The sequence below is a fragment of the Melanaphis sacchari genome, unplaced genomic scaffold (assembly GCF_002803265.2).
Source record: "Melanaphis sacchari strain LSU unplaced genomic scaffold, SCAv2.0 Contig51_pilon_pilon, whole genome shotgun sequence".
NCBI lineage: Eukaryota > Metazoa > Arthropoda > Insecta > Hemiptera > Aphididae > Melanaphis > Melanaphis sacchari.
The window spans coordinates 739,949-766,700 of NW_020271353.1; the positions used below are offsets into that span (position 1 = coordinate 739,949).

Genomic DNA, 26,752 nt, shown 5'->3' on the forward strand with positions numbered 1-26,752 from the left:
ATAATCCTAGTAGGTGTAAGTATTCTTGGTATTGTTATTAAACGTTGAGTAAATTCAATAATTGTTCTTTAAATCACCACACTTACTCATTCATTATACACTGTATGTATAGATTGTAAATATACTTATTTTTAATAAACAATAAAAAAAAAAAAAATTCAATAAAAACCCAAATACCCATTTCAAAATAATTTTGCTTTATTTCAACAAGTATATATTTATATTTACATAAATAGTGTTAAATATACTCACATATATATTCTTATAACATAATTAAACATGAATATTATGGTATACGAGTATGTACTTATATGTTATTGCAGGTTACTTAATAATATATTATACGATAATATTAACTTAAAAATAATGACCAAAACTATTTATACAATTTTCACATATTATTACTAATAGCGATTTCTGGTTGGAAACTTGGGAGGTTGTCGAAGAACAGTGGTTTATATACCCGTTATACCACCCTCCCATTGTAAATATGAGCTTTGATTTAAGTTTTACACACAAATATTTTCTCGGATACTATTGTAAAACTTTCATAAAGACCCGCATAGGTAGTAATAGCTTATTATATAAATATTATTCGACATTTTATGGATATACACCACATTACCACAACAGATAGAAACACTTTTTTTTAATTTCGACTGTACGTTGACGTTTTAAAATGATTTGTGTTGACAGATGCAATTTATTATTCTCAGAATGATAAATTAAATGTTTTTTCGCTTGTAATATAATATTATATAAATACGCAATTAATTAAGTACGTTTTGTGAAAAAAAGTAAAAACGACACCGGGGAAATAACGGTGAATATAAAACTCAATTGACTGATTGACCCGACAACTGCTGCAATAATAATACTACCGAAGCGATGATATAAACAACTGTAAAAACTTAATTACAGCGTACCATTATCAGTATTATCATTTTGCATTTCATATAAAATATCGTGTTTCGCGTGGCCTCTGGCGATGAGTGTCAATACAAGGCCACGATTTCAACACTTTTCCGGACAGTTTTTAAAGGTTAATTGATGTATGATTGTCGATCACATTAATACAATACATTAAGCCAATTGTACACACTCAAAAATTTTAACCCATAAAGCTAACCTAACCTACATGTACGTAAGTATATATCATATATTCATATATGATTATGTTGTACATGTTTAATGGTGACAAATCGGTTTTATTTTAATTTATAACATAATATTATATTTAGTTTATGTGTTGATATATTATCGACGCGTTTTGAACCAACACTATTATTTCAGCAACCGGTTTAAATATTTTCGAATAAATAATTAGGTTTATATTTGGTCAAATGATCTATAATAAAATTATATTACTCTGGTAAAAATATATCCTTTACAAAATATTCTCAGAGTCCTAATGATATATCTACTAGGAGAATCAAATTTCCCTCAAAAATTATCTATGTAAGAAATTCTTCGTTTAAAAATATATGATTAAATTGAATTCAAGTTTCATAATAGGATCTATAAGCTATAACCGAAGTGATTTTCACGGTTAATACCAATTATATTGTTTGCTACAGAAATATAAAATGAACCCATAGGCAAAAACAGTTTAATAATTATTATACTTTGACCACGATGATGACAAACGATTAAAGTAATAACGACTTACATAATATACTGATTTTAAGAAGAATTATGAGTTGACCAACATTTCAACTACACGTAAAATATCTCTACCTACAATTTATTGTAGCCAAAAAAATAAAACTTATTATTTCATAATGACGAGCTGGAGTCGATGTGTGTGTGTGTGTGTGTGTGTGTGTGTGTGTGTGTGTGTGTTGTGAAGGAGGGGAGGAGAAAGTTTCTAAAAGTTTTTGAAAATACATGTTTTTTATAATTTTAATTAATCAAAATACAAATATGAAAAATTTTTACTACGCAATAGGCTTCTTCTAATATTGGAAAAATAAAGAGTAGATGAGTTAATTTGACGTTAAACTGAATACAAAAAAATTATAAATATACCTCACACAACCACTCAAGAAGAAACATGTGAATAATAAATATTAGAAAATGTATTTTAAATTTTTTTTCACCTAATAATTATTCAAATTTTAAGTCGTCAACGTAGAGTAAAACGACTCTATACGAAATACGTATATTTATATTCAATAGATTTTGAAATTACTTTGAAATTAATTGAGATAATTAGAACTCTTTTTAATCAGTTACAGCAATATTAACTAAAATCCCTTTTATACTCTATATAAAAATTATCTTAATCATAAGATATGATCTATTATACTCAGAGCCAAATAATTCACACCTTCAGTAATGTTAACTTGACCGCAATTATTAAACAAATCTATTTGGTCGAAAAATCTCATTCATTTTAATATCACAATATTATCATAATATTGTCTAACATAATGATAATATATAAACTTGACTTAATTTGTTCAAGTTAGACTTCTTCTAAAACCATTATAATAACGTTCATTTGTGAACTCTAAACATCTGTGTAAAATGTTATTCAATAGTAGGTACATTAATATCCATTCATATCATGTACAATATGTTTAACAGTTGATATTAAATAAACTAAAACTATTCGTGTCCGGAATCAATCAGTATATGAATATGGCAAATGTAAACGACACATCAAGACTAATCTATGTAACAACACTCGAAGCTAGCCGACAGTATGAACGCAAAAAGCATATATATTTATTGGGATATCTACCTACGTATACAGATCCCTCTCAATAATAAATGGAATCGTCAGCTTTAATGCAACAAAATCATAATAAATAGGTAATAACTTATCTCGTTGGCAGTGTTGTAATAAATTTAAAACTATTTAAATAGTAATTATATATTTTAGTTTACTATAGGTATCTACAACTCCTATTGTAGGTGAATCAAATACTTATTTTAGATAGGTATGGAGTTACTTTTAACTATAATAATTATGATAATAATATTAAAGTACATTTTTTTTTTAGGTTTAATTTTATTAAAAACTTAACACATTTATTAATGGTGCTAAAAAACTTTTTTTAATTTAATATTATTTTTTTATGTAGGTACTAAGGCAAATATAATAAAATATAATACGCATTTGAGGTAAGATAGTTCACTAAGACCTTACCACAAAGTGAGTTTCCCATCTTATGGCGTTAGTTCATATAATATTATCTACTTGTGTATATGGTTTACAGTTTTCGAAAGATAATCTAATAGTTTATTATTAGGAAACTATTTGCATATAGTGAAAATAACAATTAACTATGATTTTTCGTAAATTTGACATTAAAATGGTATGATTCAATCTAATAACGTAAATTCGTGTTATCATTAAAATTAATACAAAGAGACCGATATAATATGATTAATTGTGCGTTGAAAAATCTAAAATATAAGTAACTTATCATTGCTTACTAATAAAGTCCCTATCTTACCTCACAACTTTTTCTTATAACCAGTCACCCCCTCCACAAGTATACAGTATTCAGTTAAAATAAATCATTAATCTTTAAGGCCAGATTTAAACTTCGAAGAAAAATAATATCGATAAATAAATAAAATTAAAATATTGATGTACGTTAATATGTTATATTGGTAAGACCTATTAGTATTTACGTTCGTACTTAAATGTTTTTCAACAAAATTATTTATACTTATATATTTATATATTGTTATTTATAATAATTTTTAAATAATTTTTAAACTTGTTTACCTATTTGTATATTTAAAGGCTATTTAAAACGGGCGCATGTAAATTCCTTGGATTATGAACTTTTTAAATCCTCTTTTCATGTTAATGTCACTGATACATTTTTAATTTTTTATATATTATATTATGTACATATAAAGATACTTATACCTTTATTTTTATTCTAAAATATAACTAATGATCACTAGTTAATTATAAATTAATGAAAAAAGATAATACAATTTAAAATTGTAATTTGCATTGTTTAGATCCAGTTTTGAAGTATTTCATCATCGAAATATTTATTATTTTTTTTAATGGCAAAATTATGGTGTTTAAGTATTGTTGGCGTTCTTTTCATTGAGGATTTTTTAGGTTATTATAAGTTCGTATATGCTGATTAATCTAATGTTAGTGAGTGTTTGAATTTCTAATAGAGCTCTTTTAAAGTGGTGTATATTTGGAAGTATGAAGCGTATTTTAACAAGATTGAACTAAAAGTGAATGAAATGGCTTTGCAATGAAATGCATTAGTAGTCAAAGTCAATCCAGCACTAGTTGGAGTCTAAATATTTTATGAAAATAATGTTATAAACAGTTGACAGCTGATGTGCAGCTATGTTAAAAATAGTTGTAATCGATGAAATTTACATATTTTTTTTTTTAGGTAAAAATAAAGTACCGGTAAAGTTTACAAGCAATAAATCCAACCCTAAAATCGACTAACTTAAAATTAATATAATTTATAATCACACATTGAAAATGAAATTTTAAAAGTGTTTTACAAGAATGTTCAGTAGGTACGAATTATAATCGGTTAAATAGGAACTCTTTAGTATACACATACACCCACACTTAAATATGTAAATAGCAATCTATCACCAACGGTTTAATGATGATATTATTATTATAACATGTTCGTGTTGTCGTGTTGTAGGTATATAAAAATAAAACTGCAAAACGAATACAGTTTTAAACTGTTAGTGTATAGGTAAGTGATAGATAAGCAGACGTGCATTATCATTACTATTATTATTATGATTATATTTTTATACTGTGTAATAAATATAAAATGAATACGAAAGAAGTATGAACTGACAGCTGACGTTTACATTGGACAAATGTCCTACATTTCATTCTCCGTCCTCCCGATGTTTAAATATCGCGGTATAGTGCGTATAGTTTATTTCAATTCGGAGTACCGATTTGTAATTGGCTTAACTATATCTCAACAGCGTTTTATAGTTAATGTAACCATTATTTTAATAGTCCAGAACGGGGGCTTTCAACATTTTTTAAAAATCGGTGATTGATATTTATTGGATAAAAATTAAAATCATAAAGCGCTTAAATAGATATACCATTAAAATAATACGATAACTAACTTTTATTTTATTTATTATTTAATATTGATATTTAGTAAAGTAACATTTGATTACTACTTTTTATAAAGTATATTACACATAATATAATGTATTTAGGACCACATTATAATAATCATCATCATCATTCAATTATCAATTATTAATAATTGAATAATAATGATACTACGTTATTTGAACTACAACACGTTTAGTCACTAAATCATGTCTATTAAATTTTGCAGTTTTACACTGTTTATTTTCTGATATAATACGTTTAGGCATTTTATAGTTTATACTCATTTATAGACTAATTAGACAATGATAAATGAATATAATATTTTGTTGTACGAGTATTATGAATAAATATGTAGGATGTATGTGTGAAAAGTATATTTATTTTTATGATAGTTATATAAGTTAGAAGTCATTTTTTGATTGAATTAAAACTATAATTCTGTGAACACGTCATGCCAACGTCACTATTATAAACTTTAACAATGTCAATTGAAAAACCATATTCTTATTGGCATTGAAACGGGATTACTAGTTATTACGATAATATTACAGTAGACAGTGATAAAATTTAATTTATTTCTTTAAACGCCCACTAGAGCTTAATTTTTACAGTATATTATGAAAACACAAATTTAGTAAAAAAACTGTTAACATTTTAAACAAACACTACTTTACTTTTTCCGCAGTAAACTAAAACACATAAGATAAAATAATTTTAACTAGTATACATTTTTTTAAATAATATAACTTAGATAATTAGGTAACAAACCATTTGAACTACATAATTAAACAAAATGTAATTAAGTAATTGAAAAACATTATGTTTTGGAATATAAGTTTTTAAAATCAAATAAATCATAAATTTTTAACTAATTACATTCTCTAATGATACTATCATTAGTGTTTATTTATTTATTTTATAATTAACAGAAGGTACCTTTTGAAGAAAATAATAGATTAATAAATTATACCAGGAATAATATCAAAAATCCGTTTATAATTTCCAAATAATTTATTGAATTATTTTAAAATTTCTATTATTTTTTTCCTAATATAGTACAATATATTATATGAATATCAAATAATATGACTACTTATTAACTTAAGGTTACTTTATAACTTTATTTTTACTTTTTTCGTTTTAACGCCCAAATTTAGTATTTTTTTTAACTTTTAAGAGATATAAAGTGTTTTGTGGATTTTAAATACTAAACACGTAAAAATGCCTAATCGTGCTATGCCAATTATTCAAAATGTGAAAAGTCCAAAATATTCTAAATGATGATTGGATTTGTAGTAAAGTACCTTAAAAGTGGTCGTAGTGAATCAAATAAGTGAAAGAATGTCACTATTCCAGTTAACTCCTATTATAACTAATTATAGTAATTAATTATAACGTATTTACATATTTGAATTAAATAAATACAAATAATAAAGTAAATACACAAAATTAATTACTAGAAATACTGGAAAAATATACATATTATTGATAAATAGATATTTTTTCTTTGTTTTTATTGAATACACTATTGGTATCTATACTAAATAATACTACCACGAATCATGATTCGACCTGACATGTATTCCATGGTAAGGGATTAGATCTATGGATCATGATCCAAATTTTTCTATGAACATAAACTTCTTTTTGTTAAAAATTTTAATTGCACCTTACTAATATTATTTACGAAGATTAAATCAAACGCTTATGTTCAAACATTAAAACTTATCAAAACATTATAATCTGAAACAATATTGGAAACAAACAGAACTTTTTCGTCTATTCTTTCTCTTTATCAATTTAACAACTGTTTGAACGAGTGTGACTTAACTTTGAAGTTGAAATAAGCGCCCACACAACAAAGTATACCGCACTCGTGGCTCTGACACTTTGTGTATAAGTAATACTATACTCAAAGATGCGTACTTCAAAATTAATTATTTAAATTTTACATTTTAATTAAGGCCTAATATAAAGATTTGCTCACACGCGAAAAACAAATGTTTTATGTTATAGATGCCATAATAAGTCTAATGCCGGATTTAGAACAAGTGCCGCCATAGGCCCTTTTAAATATGCCGCCCTAACCCCAAGAAAAAAAAATGTCGAATTTATTTCCCAAATTCATAGATTTACTCCTATGTTTTTTAAATATTATATAATATTAATTTACGCAATTACATAGATGCATAAAATATTTATATGATCTTTTTTCCATTTCTTACAAAATATGTCGTTCTAGACTCGGGTCTCGCGAGCCTAGACGTAAATCCGGCCCTGAGCAGGTCACATAAAATATAGTTAAAGTGTAGTCAACATTTAATGACGTTTAAGTCACGGTAAATCCACTGACATTATACATGCATTAAGCATTTTCAAAAAAGTAGATTTGACTGATTCTTACAGTGAGCGTAGGTAAAACTAATTTACTATTTTTCAAAACAGGTGAATTGAATCTCTTGTATATTTGAATCGTGTAATAGTGCTAAATACTTATAACATAATAATACATACATCGTAAACATTTATCACAACTGAGTTATCGGTACGCCGTTTCAGACAGAACGCGTTTTTATACATTATTGTTGCTTAATTGTCGCGTATTTATACGATACTTATCTTGTCGTATTTAGACGCAATTACTGTAAACTAGTTTTCAAAGGTTGTGTAGTGTAATTTAGTCGTGTAATCGTGCACCATCAGTTATTTCGAGAAATATATACATTATACACTCCTATATCAACTTTATAATGGGTGTAACGAAAAGTTAACGTGACAGACAAATTTTTATTTTTAATAGTTACAAGTTTCGGTTCTATAAAATATTAAAAAATAAAATCCAACGTTGGGTTTAGGTTAGGTAAAAAATACATGTAAATAAATACATGTAGTGATTTCAACACAGTTATACATACATAGTTCTGAAAATCACAATCACAATAAACTAGACGAAAAGCTATTGGAAAATATTTTAAGTAAGCCATCTAAATTCTAAACTCTTACATTCTGAATTACAAAAATAAAACGTAAATACATTAAATTATTGACAGCTCTTATTAAAAGGAATATACGAAATATTCGATCAATTATCCACCCTAATTACTGAATAGTTTATTTTATACTTTGCATGCAAATATTTATATTTTTATTGATGCACTCAAAGAAATCAAATTTAATATATATATATTCTAATAAGAAGTAAAGAGCTAAGTAAAAAATCAAAACACAAAATAGAAACAGAGAATATATTAAGAAAATGGTATTTTTTATAGAAACAGAATTATTATACTTAGACAATCTATACTTATATAAATATGTATTGTATTGCATATTGTTTAATTCTTTATGCTTGCCGCTTGGATCCGACTTATGTGAACATGTTATAATAATAATATGTATATCAGCTAATGTATAAGCCAATCCCATCATCATTACACATTGCAACGTACATGTGTGGGATCTAAGTTTTCATTTGAGATCTCCTTAGAAAAATGTACAGTTGAAATATCGTATATATATATATATATATATATATATATGCATTTATATTATGTTGTTAAAATATTACAAAATATAATATATTATTACAAACGATTTATAAAATATAATAATATACACTATAACAAGTACCTATATAATATGAGATGTTGTGTACAGTTCAGTATACAGATACGTTTTTGGTGTAAAATAGACGTTTATTGCACAAAAAAATAAAAAATAAAAAAAATGAACAAAACGCCCGCAGTTTGTTGTTTGAACAATAACGAGATTAGTTTATTCATAACATTGACAACACAACAATGAAACGTGAGAAAATGTTAAACCGTTGAGTAATTTAACAATTACGAACGTTTCGAGAAAGCGTATCGAAACGTTTGATAATAACGCAACAGCGCGCGTACTTTTTGCCGTATATATACACATTTTATAGGAAATCGTCAAACGTTTAAAATACAAACAGAAGTGTACAGAACTTACTATTGCGGATCGGACGTTATAATTAATTCAATATTATATTGTATATGCATCACGCCGATGGCTGATACATAACGAAACGGGTGTAATGACACAGAACGCAGGCCGAGTAGAACTCGTTTTTTAGACACTCGAAATCAATCATTTCGTCGGTTATATAAACGGCATATATATATATATATTTAATTTTAAATGCACATTAGGACACTCGCGTAAACCGTTCAAGTCATGCACAAATCCATAGTATGTAGGTACTATTATATGTAGTGAGTGAGGCAGGGGAATTTAGTAAATCGTGAACTTATTATTTCAAAACACTACCAGTTTTTATATTTTATAATTGGATCGATGTCATTCGCTACATTTATTTCTTTATGCACTAATGATTATAACTTATAAGTGATTAGGTTTCAAACGACCACTTAAACAAGCCGTGATACTTTTCATGAAAGTCACTAAATATATAAGTAAATAACGATAAAAGGAAATAGAAAATGTTAAAATTGGAACTTGGATTTATTTTTATAATAATAAATTAAGAACGCTATAAGGCAATTATTTTTTATTGCCAATACAGATACCAAAAAATGAAAATTACACAGAATAATCTTTGTTTACTGACGTGTATAATTACATATTATACATATAAATATATGTAAATGAATGATTATTTTTTCAGAATTGTTTACTATAATGATACGTCGTTTATTTTAATTTTGAGTTTCACCTCTTTAAAGATACCGTAAATGTCGTTATTCGTTAACCTCGCATAAATCAACTAATCATACAATACCTACTACGATGAATTGTTGGTTTTGTTGATTTAACAGACAACTTAACTTTGCCACTGTGTGTTAGAGACGAAGTAGGCAAGTACACTAAGTAGAATACAATTATTAACCGTAACTGTATACACATCTATATATTATACATTCGTTTTAAAACATTAAATGGAAAAATATAAGTAGACAAAAGTCAATTTTTTCTAAATTGTTTTTTTTTTTTAATTTTCACGATAAAAACAATAATCTCGGTTTAAATTACATAAAATATTCAAAAAGATATTTACAATTGACTGAGTAAAATCGTACGGCAACAAATTAGTGGGTTTTTACATGTTCGAAATCAACTGGTTCTAAATTATCTAAACTAAACGAATTTTCGTTCAATAAAGTGACCAACGAATCCACTGGCCTATTTAGGTGGGAGTCGAACTTTTCTCCAACGCTCCAAATTGTCTCCAGGTCGAAATTCTTCCGAGCATCTTTTGTTAATAAGTGTACAGCTATATTACCTGAAAAGTAGACAATAAATATTATCATGAAAACACGATATATAAAGGAATAAGTAATATATTAACAATACATTTCCAAACTATATCGAATTAGATACTCTCATCGTTATTAAAATAAAATTTAATTTAATATATATTTTGAACGCTATAAATATTAATTTCTAAAATACAAATTTTTTTAGATCAATGACTGATTTGAACTATTCAACTCGTATGTTCAAGTTATCAAAAATGTAATATAATTAAAAACTAAAAAATAGGTTTAAAAAGATTCTTATACAACCAATAAATTATATTAATTAACTACTCAAAACAGTTGTAACAAATATATTTTTACATGTTTTGATATCGTCAATAGCCATAAAAGTAAACACAACATAACACAATATTTTTAAACAAAAAATAATGAATTGATTTTATTATTTTTTTATTATTGCACTATCGTCCATTACACTACTTAAAATGTATGTTAAGAAATCCATCACTCGTTAGTATATTGTATAAAAAAAATACTAGTGTAATGCAGTAATGTCAGTAATACTGAGAATCCATGTTAATTGACTAGACAGTCGTGAGAAATGAATACCAAGTTACAAATAAAAATGAAATAATAATATGTTAATCACGTAATTCACTTTTCTTTACATTGTGCATCGGTAATTAACTTATAACAGTCAACAGACATACATTATACAGAAACAAAACTATATCAAACTAGGATATTGTAGGACATGAATTCACAATTGAAATCTCAAATTAGTAGATATATTTTAAGTTCACAAATAAATTGTATTGATTAACAAATATGTACTAAAATTGTCAAACATCTACTAAAAATTGTAAAATCAAGAAATATGCCCTTAGATGAAAAAAAAATGTAACGGTATGCACTAAAAGCTTTTGATGAATTATTTGCAAAGTCATATAATATAAAATGGATTATAAAGCTTATAAAATAATATCAATGTAATAAATTTAAAAAAATAAAATAAAATAGGTATCTATAAAAAAGCCTTCTCATTTGTATCATGGATAAATTCGACAAATCGTATTATTAATAATTGTACGTACGATTCCCTCACATACACATAAATATAACATCAGGAAAAATACATAACAGTACAACTGTCCCTTATAGTACTGTATTAAGAAACGAATTTGCCCGACCAGGTTAGAAATCTCAACGCCGGTGCCGACGGCCGATGAGGATTTTTATAGCATACAAGTTCATCATAAATAGTATCGTATAATGATCGCGCACACCATGGCTAAATAATTAACTATATGCGAGCGAGTCAAAGCACATATACAGAGTGATTCACCAAACACACGCTTACCCCGCTTTTTTTTTCAATAACGCAGTAATTAAAAATCGGATTTTAACAGTTTTTAAATGTACTCAGAAGAAACCATATTTTTAAATTTTCGAGATTTTTTGTACTACAAATTCCGTGTTTTCAAATGAAAACCTCCTTTTCTAATGTAAATTATTTATCAAATGAATTATTAGATTATTTCACGAAATAAAATTAAAATTTAGACAAGTAGTTTTTGAGTTATTTAATTTGATGTATTGAGAATAATAAGTTCATGATAATGAGCTTGGACTATGAGAGAAAAATGATTTAAACATTAATATTAATCTATCAAAATTTAAAATTTTTTTAAAATATACTAGATTCAATATCACAACTATTTGGTATTTTTGTAAAACCGTGTTTAAAAACTATTATCCTTAGTATAAACAATAATTCAAAAAGTATTCATTCTAATATAAAATTAGTCACGCATAACAAAATGTTAAAAATCTAATTTATTAAAAAATTTACAATAAAAAAGGAGGTTCACATTTGTAAAACTGAAGTTTGTATTATCACAGGAGAAAACTCCTTAAGTAGTACAAAAATCTTAAGGATTTGAAAATATGGTTTTCAAGTTCACTCGAAACTTCTAAAAACAAGAGTTTAAATTAATCAATTATTAAAGGAAAAACGGGGGTAAGCATACTTGGTGAGTCACCCTGTATAGTACAGCACTGTCAGTCATAACGACCAGTTCATAGAATATTATATTATATACACATAAGAATTGTATGGCTTTTTTTGTTTTTGTTTTGTTTTTTATCACAGCGCGCCGATCGACTGTACGCCGCGTTGTTCGTGGCGCGGCGCAGCGTCCGTTGATTTCTTCTCCAACAATGGAAGACCGTATACACATACCTACAGACGCTGCGCGTCGTCATATTAAACAACGACGCGGGCGTGAAATCCGTCTATGAAATAATGGTCGCGCTGTCCCGCAGTAGTAATTTTTGGGTCACGACGATATTATAATATTATTATCATACACAGACGTACAAGTATACACTGTTTAAATACGTGCATTTATAATGCGTGCGTGTTTATATATTTTTATAATATAAAATAGTGAGGAGCAAATAATATGTTCATACACTGCAGTGTATTCGGGGGCGTCATTTCACAATTTTTAAGAAGAAGAAGAAAGGACCAAATTCGTCGACTTGGAAAATAAAATCACGGTCATGCATTTGTAGCTATTATAGGAATAGATATAATTTTTCCGCAGTAGAAAACGGGTGTAAAACTTACACGCTACAGGTAGTAAGTACGTCATCACACTGAAATACTATTATATGAAACATTATAGATTGCTAAATATCGAGTGCCCAAGTCTACACTAAGTAGCAAGCACCAGTAATACAATAAATCAATACATTTTTCATTTATTTTTAAGAATTTTAGCAATGAAAATTTAAATGATGAACTATCAATGCAAAGTATCGTAAACAATAAAGTTTTTTAATACAACTATAAGTACTATTGGAAGTATACATGTGTCCCGGGGCGAAGTGACCGGCCGCCGTTATATGAAAGTATACCTAAAATGATGAAGAAATAACCTTTAAAGTGGGGGGTCTAACTCTTTTTTTTTTTAGTTATGGGCAATTTAAGTTTTTTTAAACCAAACCAAAACTGCCACGGATTTTTTTATGTTACTCCGAAACTTTTCAACATTTTAACATAATTTTTTTTATTTTAAAGCTATTTAATTACTTAAAACTTAAAACTTAATAACTTAGTTATCGTGTCATCTGTACATAGACCTGTTATTATTAATAATTTTAGTAATTTGTAAAGTTTCAAAATGCCAAGATTATTTGATTTTCATTTGGTCACATTGCTGATATGCATTTTGTTACTTATTGTTATTTGTTAACTTATTACATTATTTATATCACCTCTAGTGAGTTTATGCCTAAGTTAGACTTGATGTTTAGTAAAATTATAAATTGCCAATGATTAAAATCACAAAGACCTGTATGTTTAGCTGCGTATAACTCATGATGAACGATATGAAACCAAACTTATAAGGTATTCTAGGTATTGTTCTTGTAGAATCATACACCAAATAACTCATACCAATATTAATTATTTTGAGTAATGAAATTTAATTTTAAAATCTAACTTTTGATAAGAAAATTACTTTTTCAATTAATAATAATATATACAAGTTTGGTTTAGTTGCGATGTTTTAAAGGACAATAAATAGCTTTAAAATAAAAATTATGTTAAATGTTGAAAGTTTGAAGTAACATAAAAAAATCCGTGGCAGTTTTGGTTTGGTTTAAAAAAACTTAAATTGCCCATAACTCAAAAAAAAAGAGTTAGACCCCCACTTTAAAGGTTATTTCTTCATCATTTTAGGTATACTTTCATATAACGGCGGCCGGTCACTTCGCCCCGGGACACATATAAAATAAATTTTCACCACAATGTTTATTTATTATTATTTAATTTGGATAATTGATTAAGGAATTACTGATTTTTCATACAATTCTTATGGTGGGGTATTTTCAAGCTACCTATTCTTACCATTTTAAATGACGTCCCCAAATGTATAATATTATACATTAATATAATATTTCTAAAACACTAAATTGATTAGAACAGCCAATAGTTCCGATGCGATCTCTTAATTTCCTCCTCCCCACTAGGTTCATCAAAATATAATAGTAAAATATATAATGGTAAATCAGAGTATAAACTAGGTTGGGTAGCTGGTATATGATGGTACCTATATATATATAACGTAAAACATATAATATAATAGGAATGACATTCAATTCTTATTGTTCAATAATAATTCATAATTATTTTCGTTGGCCGATTACGTGTGCTACCTTCCCTGAATTTGGATTTAATATAATACGGCCTACAAAAAAAAAAAAAGTATACAAAATGATCTGCTTAATTCGAAAATTGAAATTTTTTGTCAAAGTTAAATTTTTGATTGAATTTTTTCCATAAAACAGTTTAATATATAGTTATTAATCAGTAAAAAAAAAAAAAAAAATCATTAAACAAGCATAGGTACAGTACTTTGTAAGTACCTATTTTATATTTTTATTTAATTTTGAATTTGTCAATACTTATATTTTGAAGATAAAAAATATATGAGACGTCGACATTTTTATCCATTAAAATCGGGGTATCCGTCTTCTGCGCATGAATAGCAGTAATAATAACTTTATGGTAAAAATTACAAACTCACCTATGTCTAACGCAATCCAGTCGATAGGTTTCTTGTTCACTATTCTGGGTATGCTATCCGATGGTCGGCGCTTTTTCTTAAAAAGCTTATGGACAAACTCGGCGATGGACATCAAGTGTTTTTGCGATTTACCTGTCGCTATTACGATGTAGTCGACGTACCTCACATTGGCAGGAACAGTCACGACGAACAGATCCGAGGCGTTGTTTTTTTGAAGAACTTCGACTAGATGCTCCACTTCGAATACTCCGGATACGCCACCTGTAAATGTGTTCGACGTAGGCGTTTAAATAAAGAAATAAAATATTTCTATAAAAGAACCATTTAAAACATAATCTCAAGTTTTAACATTTAGCAGCTATATCACTTTTTACAAAAAATTTTAACGATTTTATCCGTCAGCATGAGACGTCACACGTCACTAATTTATTCCACCTAAGTTATAGTAGATGCCATAAAAAATGCATGCGATTCACATATTATTATTCACGGTAAATGATGGATAACGAAAAATACCAAGTGGAAAAGTTCACAATCTTTATACATTTTAGTAAATCTACTTTTTATTAAATTTAATTTGGGGTTTATTGTGACCTTTTTAAATCGCTATTATTTTTTCATCATCTAATAAACACAAAATGTCAAACAAAATCAATACATTATTTTTAAACAACATTTATTTAATAGGAGTATACTGTGTTGAAGGTATTGTAATATGTCCAGACATATAGGATCATAAAAAACGAATATAAATACTTGACATAATATATATGTGATATATCACATACGTAGACATTCGCGATAAATATATAAGTAGATACTGTGAATGTCCGCAATTGGTGAATGTTAATATATTGATTAAACTTGTACTAATCATAAACATTCACAAGTGAATGTCGACATTTATACATAGCGATTTTGCTGATGCTTGGTAATATCGAAATTGTTTTGTTTGAATGTAATTTTGGGATGATGGGAAAGTCAGTAAAATAATAACTAGTAATAATATATAGTAGTAGGCATACAACCTATAGTTTTGATAAAATATATTAGTACCGTACCCAGCAACTTTTATATTATATATATATGTATATATCGATAAAAGCTTCGCTCACTATACTGCCATATTATCATTCATTGCAGTTATAACTTATATACAAATGATTTGCATAGTAATTAAACTTTTTTTTTATATACACTAAAAATCAATTTTGATTGTACAAAGAAAATGTAATATTAATCACCGATATACTATAAATATATAAAAAAAAATTGTAAAATACAATAAACATAATTTAAACGAATAATAAGTACATATCATAATAATAATTTATTGATTAAATTAAATATGTTATATTTTTTATAATTATCTATAGTCTATACCAGAGGTCACCAAATGGCGACCCGCAGGCCGCGTATGGCCCACAGACAAAGAATAATTTTTTCAAATGTTTGTAATATCACTAAACAATTTTCTAATTTAATTGTATTTACAATCAGTTTTTATTTTAAATTTTTTCAGATATTTTTAATATTAATTATGATTATAATGTTACAATGGCAAATAATAAATAAAAAAAATAATATTTTCATTACATCCAATTTTAAAATAATTTTATGTAGGTATTAAAAATATGTACATAGAATTTTGATGGCCCGTGAAAAATTTTTAGAAACCTAATGTGGTCCACCAAAAATATTAATTAGTGACCCCTGATCTATACTTTATGTTAATATAAATTAAAACTGTGTTATGTATGTCTACAAGTACATCACGTAACATATATTACGTAAATGATTGTTTATAAATACACACTACACACATTTTTTTTAAATTATTTAATTTTAAAGTAAAATATTCTTTGTTAGTCATATTATATTATTTTGGTACTTAAAAGGGAACATTAACAACTCTACTTTTATATAGGAAATTAAGTATTAAATACATTTATTTTCTCTCTTAATCTTCTTAATAAATAGACCAAACAACTAATACCTAAATTTATCAATAAAAAATAAGTATTTACTATAATTTTTTCGTTCTTGTCATGATAGTAATATTATAATTTAAACAAATTAAATAAAAACCACAAACTTACTCGGCTTTATAATATGTTTTGAGTATACTTCATTAAGTATAGATAATACTGATAATAGTATAAGTTACTGTAATGAAAATATTAAATTTGAATTCAATAATAAATCATTGTACACGAAAAAACAATTTTGAGCGAAAGAGTTTAAATAGGTATGTACTATATTTCTTTATTTAAATACATTGTTAACTAATAACAGAAATTACGGAAGATAATATTTTTAGACTAATTTATATATTTTGAAAATTTCACTGCATAAAGTAAATTTAATAATGTACATAAACGTTTTATGTCTCCAAAAATAATATTTTTAAATTATACACACAATAATTATTGATCAGTTATTCATTATTGTATTTGATATTTATAAAAAAAAATAAAATAAAATAATAATAAAAAAATTTCAAGGCCTATAAATAGCTTAATTATAATATTTTGAAAACTATTACATACATACAAAATAATAATGCAAACATTTGGTGAAAAGTATCTACATTTTAAGTATCTACGAATATTTTTTTTGAATTACAGCAAAAAATAAAATTGATTTTTTTTGAAAAAAAGGTTTTGCGTTAAAAATTCCAATTTTCCTTAAGTTAGTTTTGGTTATTTTTACAGTTTATTTTAAAAATTACTGGGAATTTTAATTCTCAACAACTTGTGTACAAATACACACATACACACATATATCATTGTAAGAATCAATATATTCATTACTCCGTTTAGATATTTATCAGTTAAAATAAATTAAATCATTTAAGGAAGAATAGTTATTTTTTTATAATAAGTATTCAATTTTATTAACATTTATATTGCAAAAGCTTATAAAAATTACAAATGTATTATAATTGGCTAAAAATAATGCATAATAATATCATATGATATATGAATATAAATATTTAATGAAAACTTCACGTCTTTATAGATATTCTTTTTAGAATTATTACAACAAAATAACGATTTTATCAATTGGTATTGAGTAATACGTAAATATTCCAAGTTTCACGCAATAGTTCGTTAGTTATTCCCAATTTTTAAGAAAAATACTAGAAATAGAAAGGACTTCCTAGTTCTAATCCCACAATGTAGGTACTACGATCTTACAAATATTACTATGTTAGACTTTTTTTTATATATCGTATCATATCGATATTATAAATTATAATCCTCATCAAATGCTGTATAGCTTCAAGGTTAAATAAATAAATAATTAATATAAACGTATTAATAATATATAATTATAGGAATGACTTGACGATAACAACGCTATTCGACATCATAGGTATAAGCCTAGATTGCTGACCACTGATGTCCACTGGTAGATAATAACGGTTCTTGTCCGGCCAATTTCTTATTGAGCATATCGAACACGTGTTTGGGCAGTTTGCTCTGTAGCATTTTGCACGGAAAAAAAATTTGGTTGTAGTAAATATTTAGATAGTTTCTAGTTGGTGTAATAAATAATTTAGTTGTGTCAAACAATATGTTTAGTTAAAAATACTAAAATGAATTAGTTGAACAATTATAGTCAAACTAACTTGCTTTATAGTTATTGCAACTATATAAACTAGTAATTCAAATATAACCATATGAAATGGTTGGTGTACAAATATTAAACAGTTATAGTAACCATAACCAAGGCGTAACTTTCCCGCCTAATTCAAAAGTTAGAATTTTGTACAAATAATAATAAGACTTATGAAATGTCAAATGATTAAAATTTGGTTTAAATACAATAAAAAACATTTGAACATTTCGAATAACTTTTGTCACGTTACACATGTGATAGCTAGTTCAAGGAAAGATAGCTTGCATATAGGTACTCCATGATGTGTTATTATTATATATTTTAGTAATTAAATGGCATATTATAGTAAATTTGCGTGTTTATATCTAATGCCTACTTATATAGTTCCAATTAAACGATATTCGTAAAAAAGGGTTAATCGTTTAAACGTACGAATATGTAATTTCAAATAATCTAGAGTACTCGCTATTAAATCGAATTCCATGATTTTACAATCTTCCCAATAATCGTGATTTTTGATTTTGTATAAACATATACATGACGTGTTTAAAGAAGTTCCAGGACTTGCTACATTATTATTACAACTTATAAGCATTATTATAAGTTTACAATATTGTCATCGTCATTCGTTTGTGACCTGTGTTTGCGTCTGCATCTGCTTTTGCGATCAGATGTGTAAAATATGTATGATTTGTATTTTTATTATTTTTTTTGAATATTTTATTATTAATACATTTGATACTAAATCAATTACCTAATATATACTATTTATATTTTTAATTAATTATTTAATCTTAAACACAAAAACAAATTAAAAGTAGAATGATAAAATAAAAATATTAAGATTTAAAAAAAAAATTAATTTGCTTAAATAATTACTTTCGCCATGTTTTGACTAATCTGATAGGTAGTTAGGTAGGTTAGGGCGATGGACTCTTGTAGGGTTTAGTATAGGGACACCTAGTCCAGGTTCAATTCCCGAACTCGATACAATTTAGTTTTTGCATTTTTTTCATATTTTTGCAGATACTTTTTAACCACAAAAATATAGTTATTTTAACTATAATAACTGGTTAATTCTACTATTCATTATAGTTAAAATTTTAACTATAATTTTATAGTTACATTTTTAACTACTATTTTATAGTTATTCTAACCATGTAGATTCAACTAATTCATTTTAGTATTCCCAACTATACATTTATTGTGTCACTATATTAACCTGAGATTATGGTTGGGTTAATCATTTATGTGGTTGTAACAACTATAATTTTTTTTCCGTGTGTACAGCACGGTGAGTTTATTGCACAAAATCATCGTGTTGGCTAGGTGCTCGACGCTTACGGGCCACATCTCCGCGTTCTAAATCAGAATCACCCATATTCACCTCCTGTACGAAAATCTGCCGATTCATTTGACGGTTTGTTAAGACCGGTGACTTTAATTCGCGGACAAACGTTGTCTGTTCAATATCCTTGGTTGACAGCCATTTTTTAAGTCGGTCCGATTCGATTTCTTGGTCTTTATTGTATTCCCAACTTACATAGATGAAATAACCTAGGAAACACAGGCCAGCTAAGGCAGACAAGGTCTTCAAGATGTTCATGGTGAACATCCACGAGTGAACGTCCAAAAGCTAACTAACGACAAACTATAGAATGTCTTCGACCGTAATGTGTAGTTTATTTATCGGTTGCCTATATTAACAGCGCTATACTAACTTACAAAATTAAACGAAAACCAATTAATTCGTAGCTCGTTATAAACAGAGTCTGCACGAGAAAATGTACACGTTTATACAAAGTTGCTACACGAAACTTATAACAAAAAAAAAAAAAAAAAAGTGCAGCCAGCATCACACAAAATATATCTTATTATAATATTAAATATATAATACATTAGTACCTAGGTATCTACGTATTTAAAAAAGTGACGAATAAGTATTACTCACTATTTTGCCTTAATGTAGATGTTGAGTAACTCATTGCTTTAGATGCGGTAAATTTGAATTCAATGATATTATTAATCATTGTATACGAATAACGATTCTGAGAGGAGATAATCTGTATATATCGTTAAATACAGAAAAATATAAAAAAAAAAAATATCTGTATATTTCATGATATTTGGTTTGACATTGCTATTAAATAATTTATTTTACTATTATAGTATTACATTATGTTGATCTAATGTTTACTGAAAATGTTACATTTATTAAATTATAAATAATAATATGTATATATTTTTACCATATTATATAATATTACTAACTTTTGAATCAATACAATCTTATCGTAAAACAGAGTGAATAGATTTAAAGTACATAGGTACTTAATGAAAATCTCATTGCATATAGTAAAATTCATTATATATTATGTAAAACTTAAGTCTTTATGTTCTTAAATTAAAACAAAATAATTTACTTCGTTGTTCACATGCGTGAAGTCAGCCCATTCACTTTAGCGTAACGAATCAAAATTTCCACCAATATTTTATGAGTTATATACAAAATAAGAATTGGTAAGCTAACTTCACGTAGTTCAATCATGCACTCTAAAATGTTGAAATACGTATAAACTAAAAGATACAGTAAGATTTGCGAACATTTTAAAGTCCACACTTAATGCACCAAACCCATTTTTCGAACGTGAAGTTGCCCCCCCCCCCCCGTATTTTCCTATAACTATGAAATTTATGTTAAACGATAGTGTGTTATTTGCGAAAATTATCAGCCAACATTCAGAATTTTTTCAGGAACCTAAGTCTTTTTCTCATCAAACCAATGTATATAATTATAAGAATTACCTTGATTTTTCTTTACTTTTTTATGTTTAAAAATGTAATTATACACATTGTTGAGTCAATATTTTTTTATATAGATGAGAAACTTTTTGTATTAAATTGCAGATCTTCAAAATGTTTTTTATAATATTAAATTTAAAAAACTTTAAAAAAATGAAATTAAAAATGTCAAATACCATAAAACAAAATATATTATTAAACATAGTTTAAAATGAATAATAAACAATAAACATATAGTCAATAGTGTGTAAATCAAACATTTTTAATATATTTCTGTGATTATGTATTTTATACATTATCTTTTAACTGTTAAATGAACAGCTTATGAAAACCTCGTAATAAATGTTCTAGAATTATAACTTACCAAAAACACTTGTCTTTTAACAACATTTATAAAAAAAAAAAAATGTCTAATGTTTATAAAAAGTTCAAAAAGATTTAAAATATTTGAAGTATTTATTGATACTCGTTTTTGAGTTACACTAAAAAAAAAAAAAAAAACCAGAAATAATCTTGGCATTTTGAAAGTACAAACTAATCCAATTTTCTATATAAAACTATCACCAAAGTTAAATTAAAGCATTTTCAATTACTTATTGTATATTATAGTATATACATTTAACATATTACATGGAAAAAAAAAAAAACAAATCAATATAAAATTAATACATATATTGCTATGTTTAGAATATAAAATAACATTTATTTTAATATGGACAAAAATTATAAAATCAGAATCAACCTACTAATTTACTTGATCTCAGTAAAAACCAATTTAAAAAACACGAGCTAATTAAGTACAACTATGTTAATAGAATTTCAAATAAAAAGTAAATTAAAGTAAAATCATACAATAACTCAAATTTTTACTATTATCTTTAATATTCAAATCTATCACCTAATTACCTTTATTACATATATATTTATTTATCATATAAGAAAAAAATGTTAATGCACTGGTTACTTTTTTTTATTTTTCTAACCCTAGCGCAATATTCAACCTCCTTTGCATTCAACAGATCCATTTTTGGGTTGTTAGTTTTATATTAATTTTAATTGACTTGATAAAGAACTTAAATAAATATAATTTAAGGAACCCCATAGGTATTTACTGATGTTTTAATTTTAAAGTAAAATAAATACTTGTATTTATAACTAATACTTGTACGTATAAGTCATCAAATGTTTGTAAATTTTATGGTAGGCTAATAAGACATAAATAAAATAGAAGTGCCAAAATACACCTTGTCACTTTCCCACATGGCTCTTCTGCGTTCTGACTTATACTATTGCATACCTTGCAACCCCCTAGATACATCTATATAAACATTGTAAGTTAATAATTTATATAGTTATAATACACTTTTAATTTAAAATATCAATAAAATCTTATTAGGTACCTTAGGTCATTGGATCTCGACCACTGATCTAAATTGTATCAAAAAATCTATTTTTAGAAAGATTGTGAAACTTGTCTAAAGTGGTTTGTAGTCCTACTTAATAAGCCATCGATAGTCTAAGACTGTAAAAAGATTGAGAATCACTATTCTGGATAATATTTTTACTTTTAAGTGTAATATTAAGTCAATTATTTCACTCCAATATTAAACAAAAAAAAAAAAAAAAAAAATGAGATTTGCCAAACCTAAATTTTTTATGTTGCATATACGATAGAAAATCAATACAAAGTGTGCTGTAATCCTCCTAAGTAATTTAAGTAGATGAAGATAATAAATATGAATATTTTATAAAAAAAAAATTATCATTAATTATTTTATTACTAAACACTAATTATACTAAAATGTACATACGTTATACTATACTTAAATTATGATCTTACTAGATACTTGGAAAAATACATCGTAGCTCACAAGTTATACTATACAAAATGGGTACATAATATGAGCAAAACCCTGCCTACAAATCTTTATCAAATAATATTTATAATAAATTGTCAACAATTCCTTGTATCAATAAAAGTATATTTACAGAATGATATTTAAACACAGTTTTATTTTAATAGATATTCTAAATATATTTGAGTATTGGTTTGGTGCTATTGTCCCACTACCAGCATGATGATATTAATATGATATAATGATTGAATACTTGATAAAAAATTTTAAAATACCAACCCAGTATCATAAAACTTATAACTAAACCAATTAAAGAGCTTGTGTGAAGTTGGAATTTGAGGGCCTTTTTAACCATTTCTATTATTATTTAAGTAACAATAGTATATATGAAAGGATATACTATAATAATATACTTTTAGTTTTTACAACCATGAATTACTATAAATTAGATAGTTTTATTTTTATAAATTAATAGATATGTTAATAACTAAAAAGAATGTACATTAACATGTACTGTTTTATTCTCTTGTACATAGTACCTAACTAGCAAGTGCAATATGGACATACAGTATTAATAAAAACTATATGAACAATGTTTAAAAAATACTAAATGATTAAAATCATTAAGGTAATATGTGCAGTTACCACAGAATGTAGTTTAATATTAGTATACATTTATCTTAACTATCAAGATTAAAAAACAATAATAACAAATTAACTAAAATAGAATTATAAAAACAAATAATAATGTATTATACAAAGAAACATTATGATTACAAATTTTAATTATCTATAGTTTCAGTTCTAACAGAAAACACTTACAATACTTAGTTATATGCAATTTTAGAGAAATACCTTAAAAGTTCTTGCATATATAAAAACATTAAATTTTATTGTCATCATTTGATTTATATTGTATATTATGCTATATATATGCCAATTTTATTTTAATAAGGTTAAAGTTGCTGTTATTTTTATCTTTTTAATTTTTATGTTTTTTAAATTTTATTTTCATGCTAGCTACTACTTGTATAATTTCTTATTTATTGAAGACATTTTTATATCCCTTTATATTATAATGGCGAGAGTTATTAGGTGATTACAAATAATACATGAGAATACCAAAGTAAATATAATTAATTAACCAACTAATTCTACAATTCAATAAATCATAATATTTATTATTCTATTCATCATCTTGTGATGGAACAATGATATAAGTATGCTACCAATCAAAAACAATAATAAATCACAGTTTTTGTTACTATAAACTTATTAACTTAATTAACTTCTATGGACAGTATTAAAACAGATCCTGATAGAGAAAATACCATTGGGAAGATCAAAAAAGAGGTGAGAATATGTAATAAAAAGAAAAAATTGGTAGATTTTGATGATTAATAGGTGTATAGCTAGAGAATTTATTATGAGACAAGATGTTTTTAACTTCTAAAAGCTTAATATTAATTGAAAAATCAATGGCAGTACCATGATTGTAGTAAGAATTTGTTTAACACATAAAACATCAAAATTATACTATCTTAATTTTCTTTTAACCCAGTAAGTACATTATTAAATTTCAAAGCAATCAATATTAAAATTTGAAAGAAAGAAAAATATATTTTTATCAAATTTAAAAACTGTAACAAACTAAAATATCTTAAGAAAAAATATTACATATATAAGAAGTCCCACATAACAATTTAAAAATATAAAAATAATTAAGCTTAAAGGTAAGAATATTGTCTGAAGCATCTTATATTATTTTATTAATATTTTAATTTTAAATTGTGTTATGATTATCTAAATAATTAATGTGACTAAAATATTATAATTTTAAAATGCTCATAACTAGCTTATAAATATCAATAGCAATTAACCTATAAGTAGTCTTATTATGATATTCGTATCTTTTAATTTTATAATGAATTCATTCATTCTAGTATTTAACATTAACAATACAACATTGGTTCTACTAAACACAATTTTGCTATATTGTACAATTGTGAGATAGAGACAATTGATATAGATATAGTGCACTCTTAATGAATTTTTTTTTTCATTATAATTTGTAGATCAGCATTTTTATAAACAATTTTTGCAATTTCAAATAATGAATTTTTCCAATTTCCTGATAAAATCTATGATAATGAATGTTTAAAATTTCATTAAAATAGTCCAAATGTGAAAAAATTTCCAAAATATCACATGGGTGATGTCAATGTAGGTATTGTTAAAATTAAATACTAGTAATACGAGAAATACTAATATTTTATATTTTTTTGTTTTATTGCATCAAAAATTTTATGATACAATAGCTTATACAATTAAGTAAAAACAGAATAAATTGTTAACCACTCTAAGCAAAATAATAAATACTCCAGTATTTAAATGTTTATCTAATGAGATTTAATTATTTTAAACTTACAAAATGAAAAACTGTAGGTAGCATGAACATGAGTTCATTATTGATGTGTCAAATGTTTAGTGGTTATTCATGTAACTTAGCACATAGATCTTAAAATGATGTTAACTTGTAAATGTAATAAATATTAAGGAGCTTAGGGGTTTTTATGACTAAGAACCAGACTATCAGGTTAGCTCTAAGAATAGTAACAATATGTGTTGTAATTATTTAAAATCAATGTTAATCATAATCAGCAAATAGAAGTGTTCTAGCTTATAAACCATAAGCTATTTGTACCTACCTATTATTTACAAATATTATTATTTCAAATTGTTTACTGCTATTATTATTGATACTATACATAGCTACAATAATAACAACAATAATAATAATGTAATACACTATGTATATAATTCTGTCCTACAGTGGATATACTTGGACGTTTCATTAAAATTATACTCACGCGAAATATCAAAACCAGCAAATTGGTCGATTTCTTCAAAATCTGAACGAGTATCGTCGGCAGACAGCTGCGAATTAAGCAGAGCACGTTCTTCTTCCACGTCCAAAATCACTGACGAGTCATCATCTTTGAACACCTTGTAATTGCTGGGTTTGACAAATCCGTCGTCGTCGTCGTCATTGCCTTTGCCTCCATCGCGACCACCACCGACGGTGCCACTATGGTCACCATAACTCCGTCGAATCACGGTGGGCCCGCACGTCGGCAGACGCGATTGCAATATTGAACATCGACCAACTGCCACCAGGCACTTGGACAAGTCTCGACAAATTTTCAACGACAACATCGTCGAGTACTTTTTCACACCATTCGCACAAGATCCTCACGGAAGTTTCGTTGGAAATAGTAGTTACTCAAAAAAAAAAAAACTTAAAAGACCGTTCAGAACTTCTAACTTGGTAGTGTGTTTGTATTTCGTATTTTTAATTTCAATTTTGAGACGTTATCAAGACGGTTCAACTCGCAGCGTGCTCACTGTACAAGCCGGTGATAATACAATCTTTGGAGGCAAGTCACCGTGCACAGATAAATGTTTTATCTATATTGTGTATTCGTGGTATACGATGCTTATCACTAATATAAAAACGTTTCTCTATTGAAA

The 26,752-nt window shown here is 26.1% G+C and overlaps 1 protein-coding gene across 1 annotated transcript; it reads right to left on the reverse strand.

The window, feature by feature from the left end:
• Positions 1–10,071: 10,071 nt before the first annotated feature.
• Positions 10,072–26,611, reverse strand: LOC112599443 (mitochondrial assembly of ribosomal large subunit protein 1). Its single transcript, XM_025346361.1, has 3 exons — positions 26,092–26,611; positions 14,940–15,200; positions 10,072–10,367 (listed from the first exon to the last, which is right to left on the reverse strand). Exons 1-3 carry the CDS (start codon positions 26,435–26,437, stop codon positions 10,174–10,176), a joined length of 801 nt encoding a protein of 266 aa, XP_025202146.1. The 5' UTR covers positions 26,438–26,611; the 3' UTR covers positions 10,072–10,173.
• Between the last annotated feature and the right edge of the window lie 141 nt (positions 26,612–26,752).

Coding starts and splice junctions, on each gene's coding strand:
- LOC112599443 (XM_025346361.1), bottom strand. CDS start 26,437: ATGTTGTCGTTGAAAATTTGTCGAGACTTGTCCAAGTGCCTGGTGGCA. Junction 15,201..26,091: donor TGCTGGTTTTGATATTTCGC/GTGAGTATAATT, acceptor ACACATTTACAG/GTGGCGTATCCGGAGTATTC. Junction 10,368..14,939: donor CTGGATTGCGTTAGACATAG/GTGAGTTTGTAA, acceptor TCTACTTTTCAG/GTAATATAGCTGTACACTTA.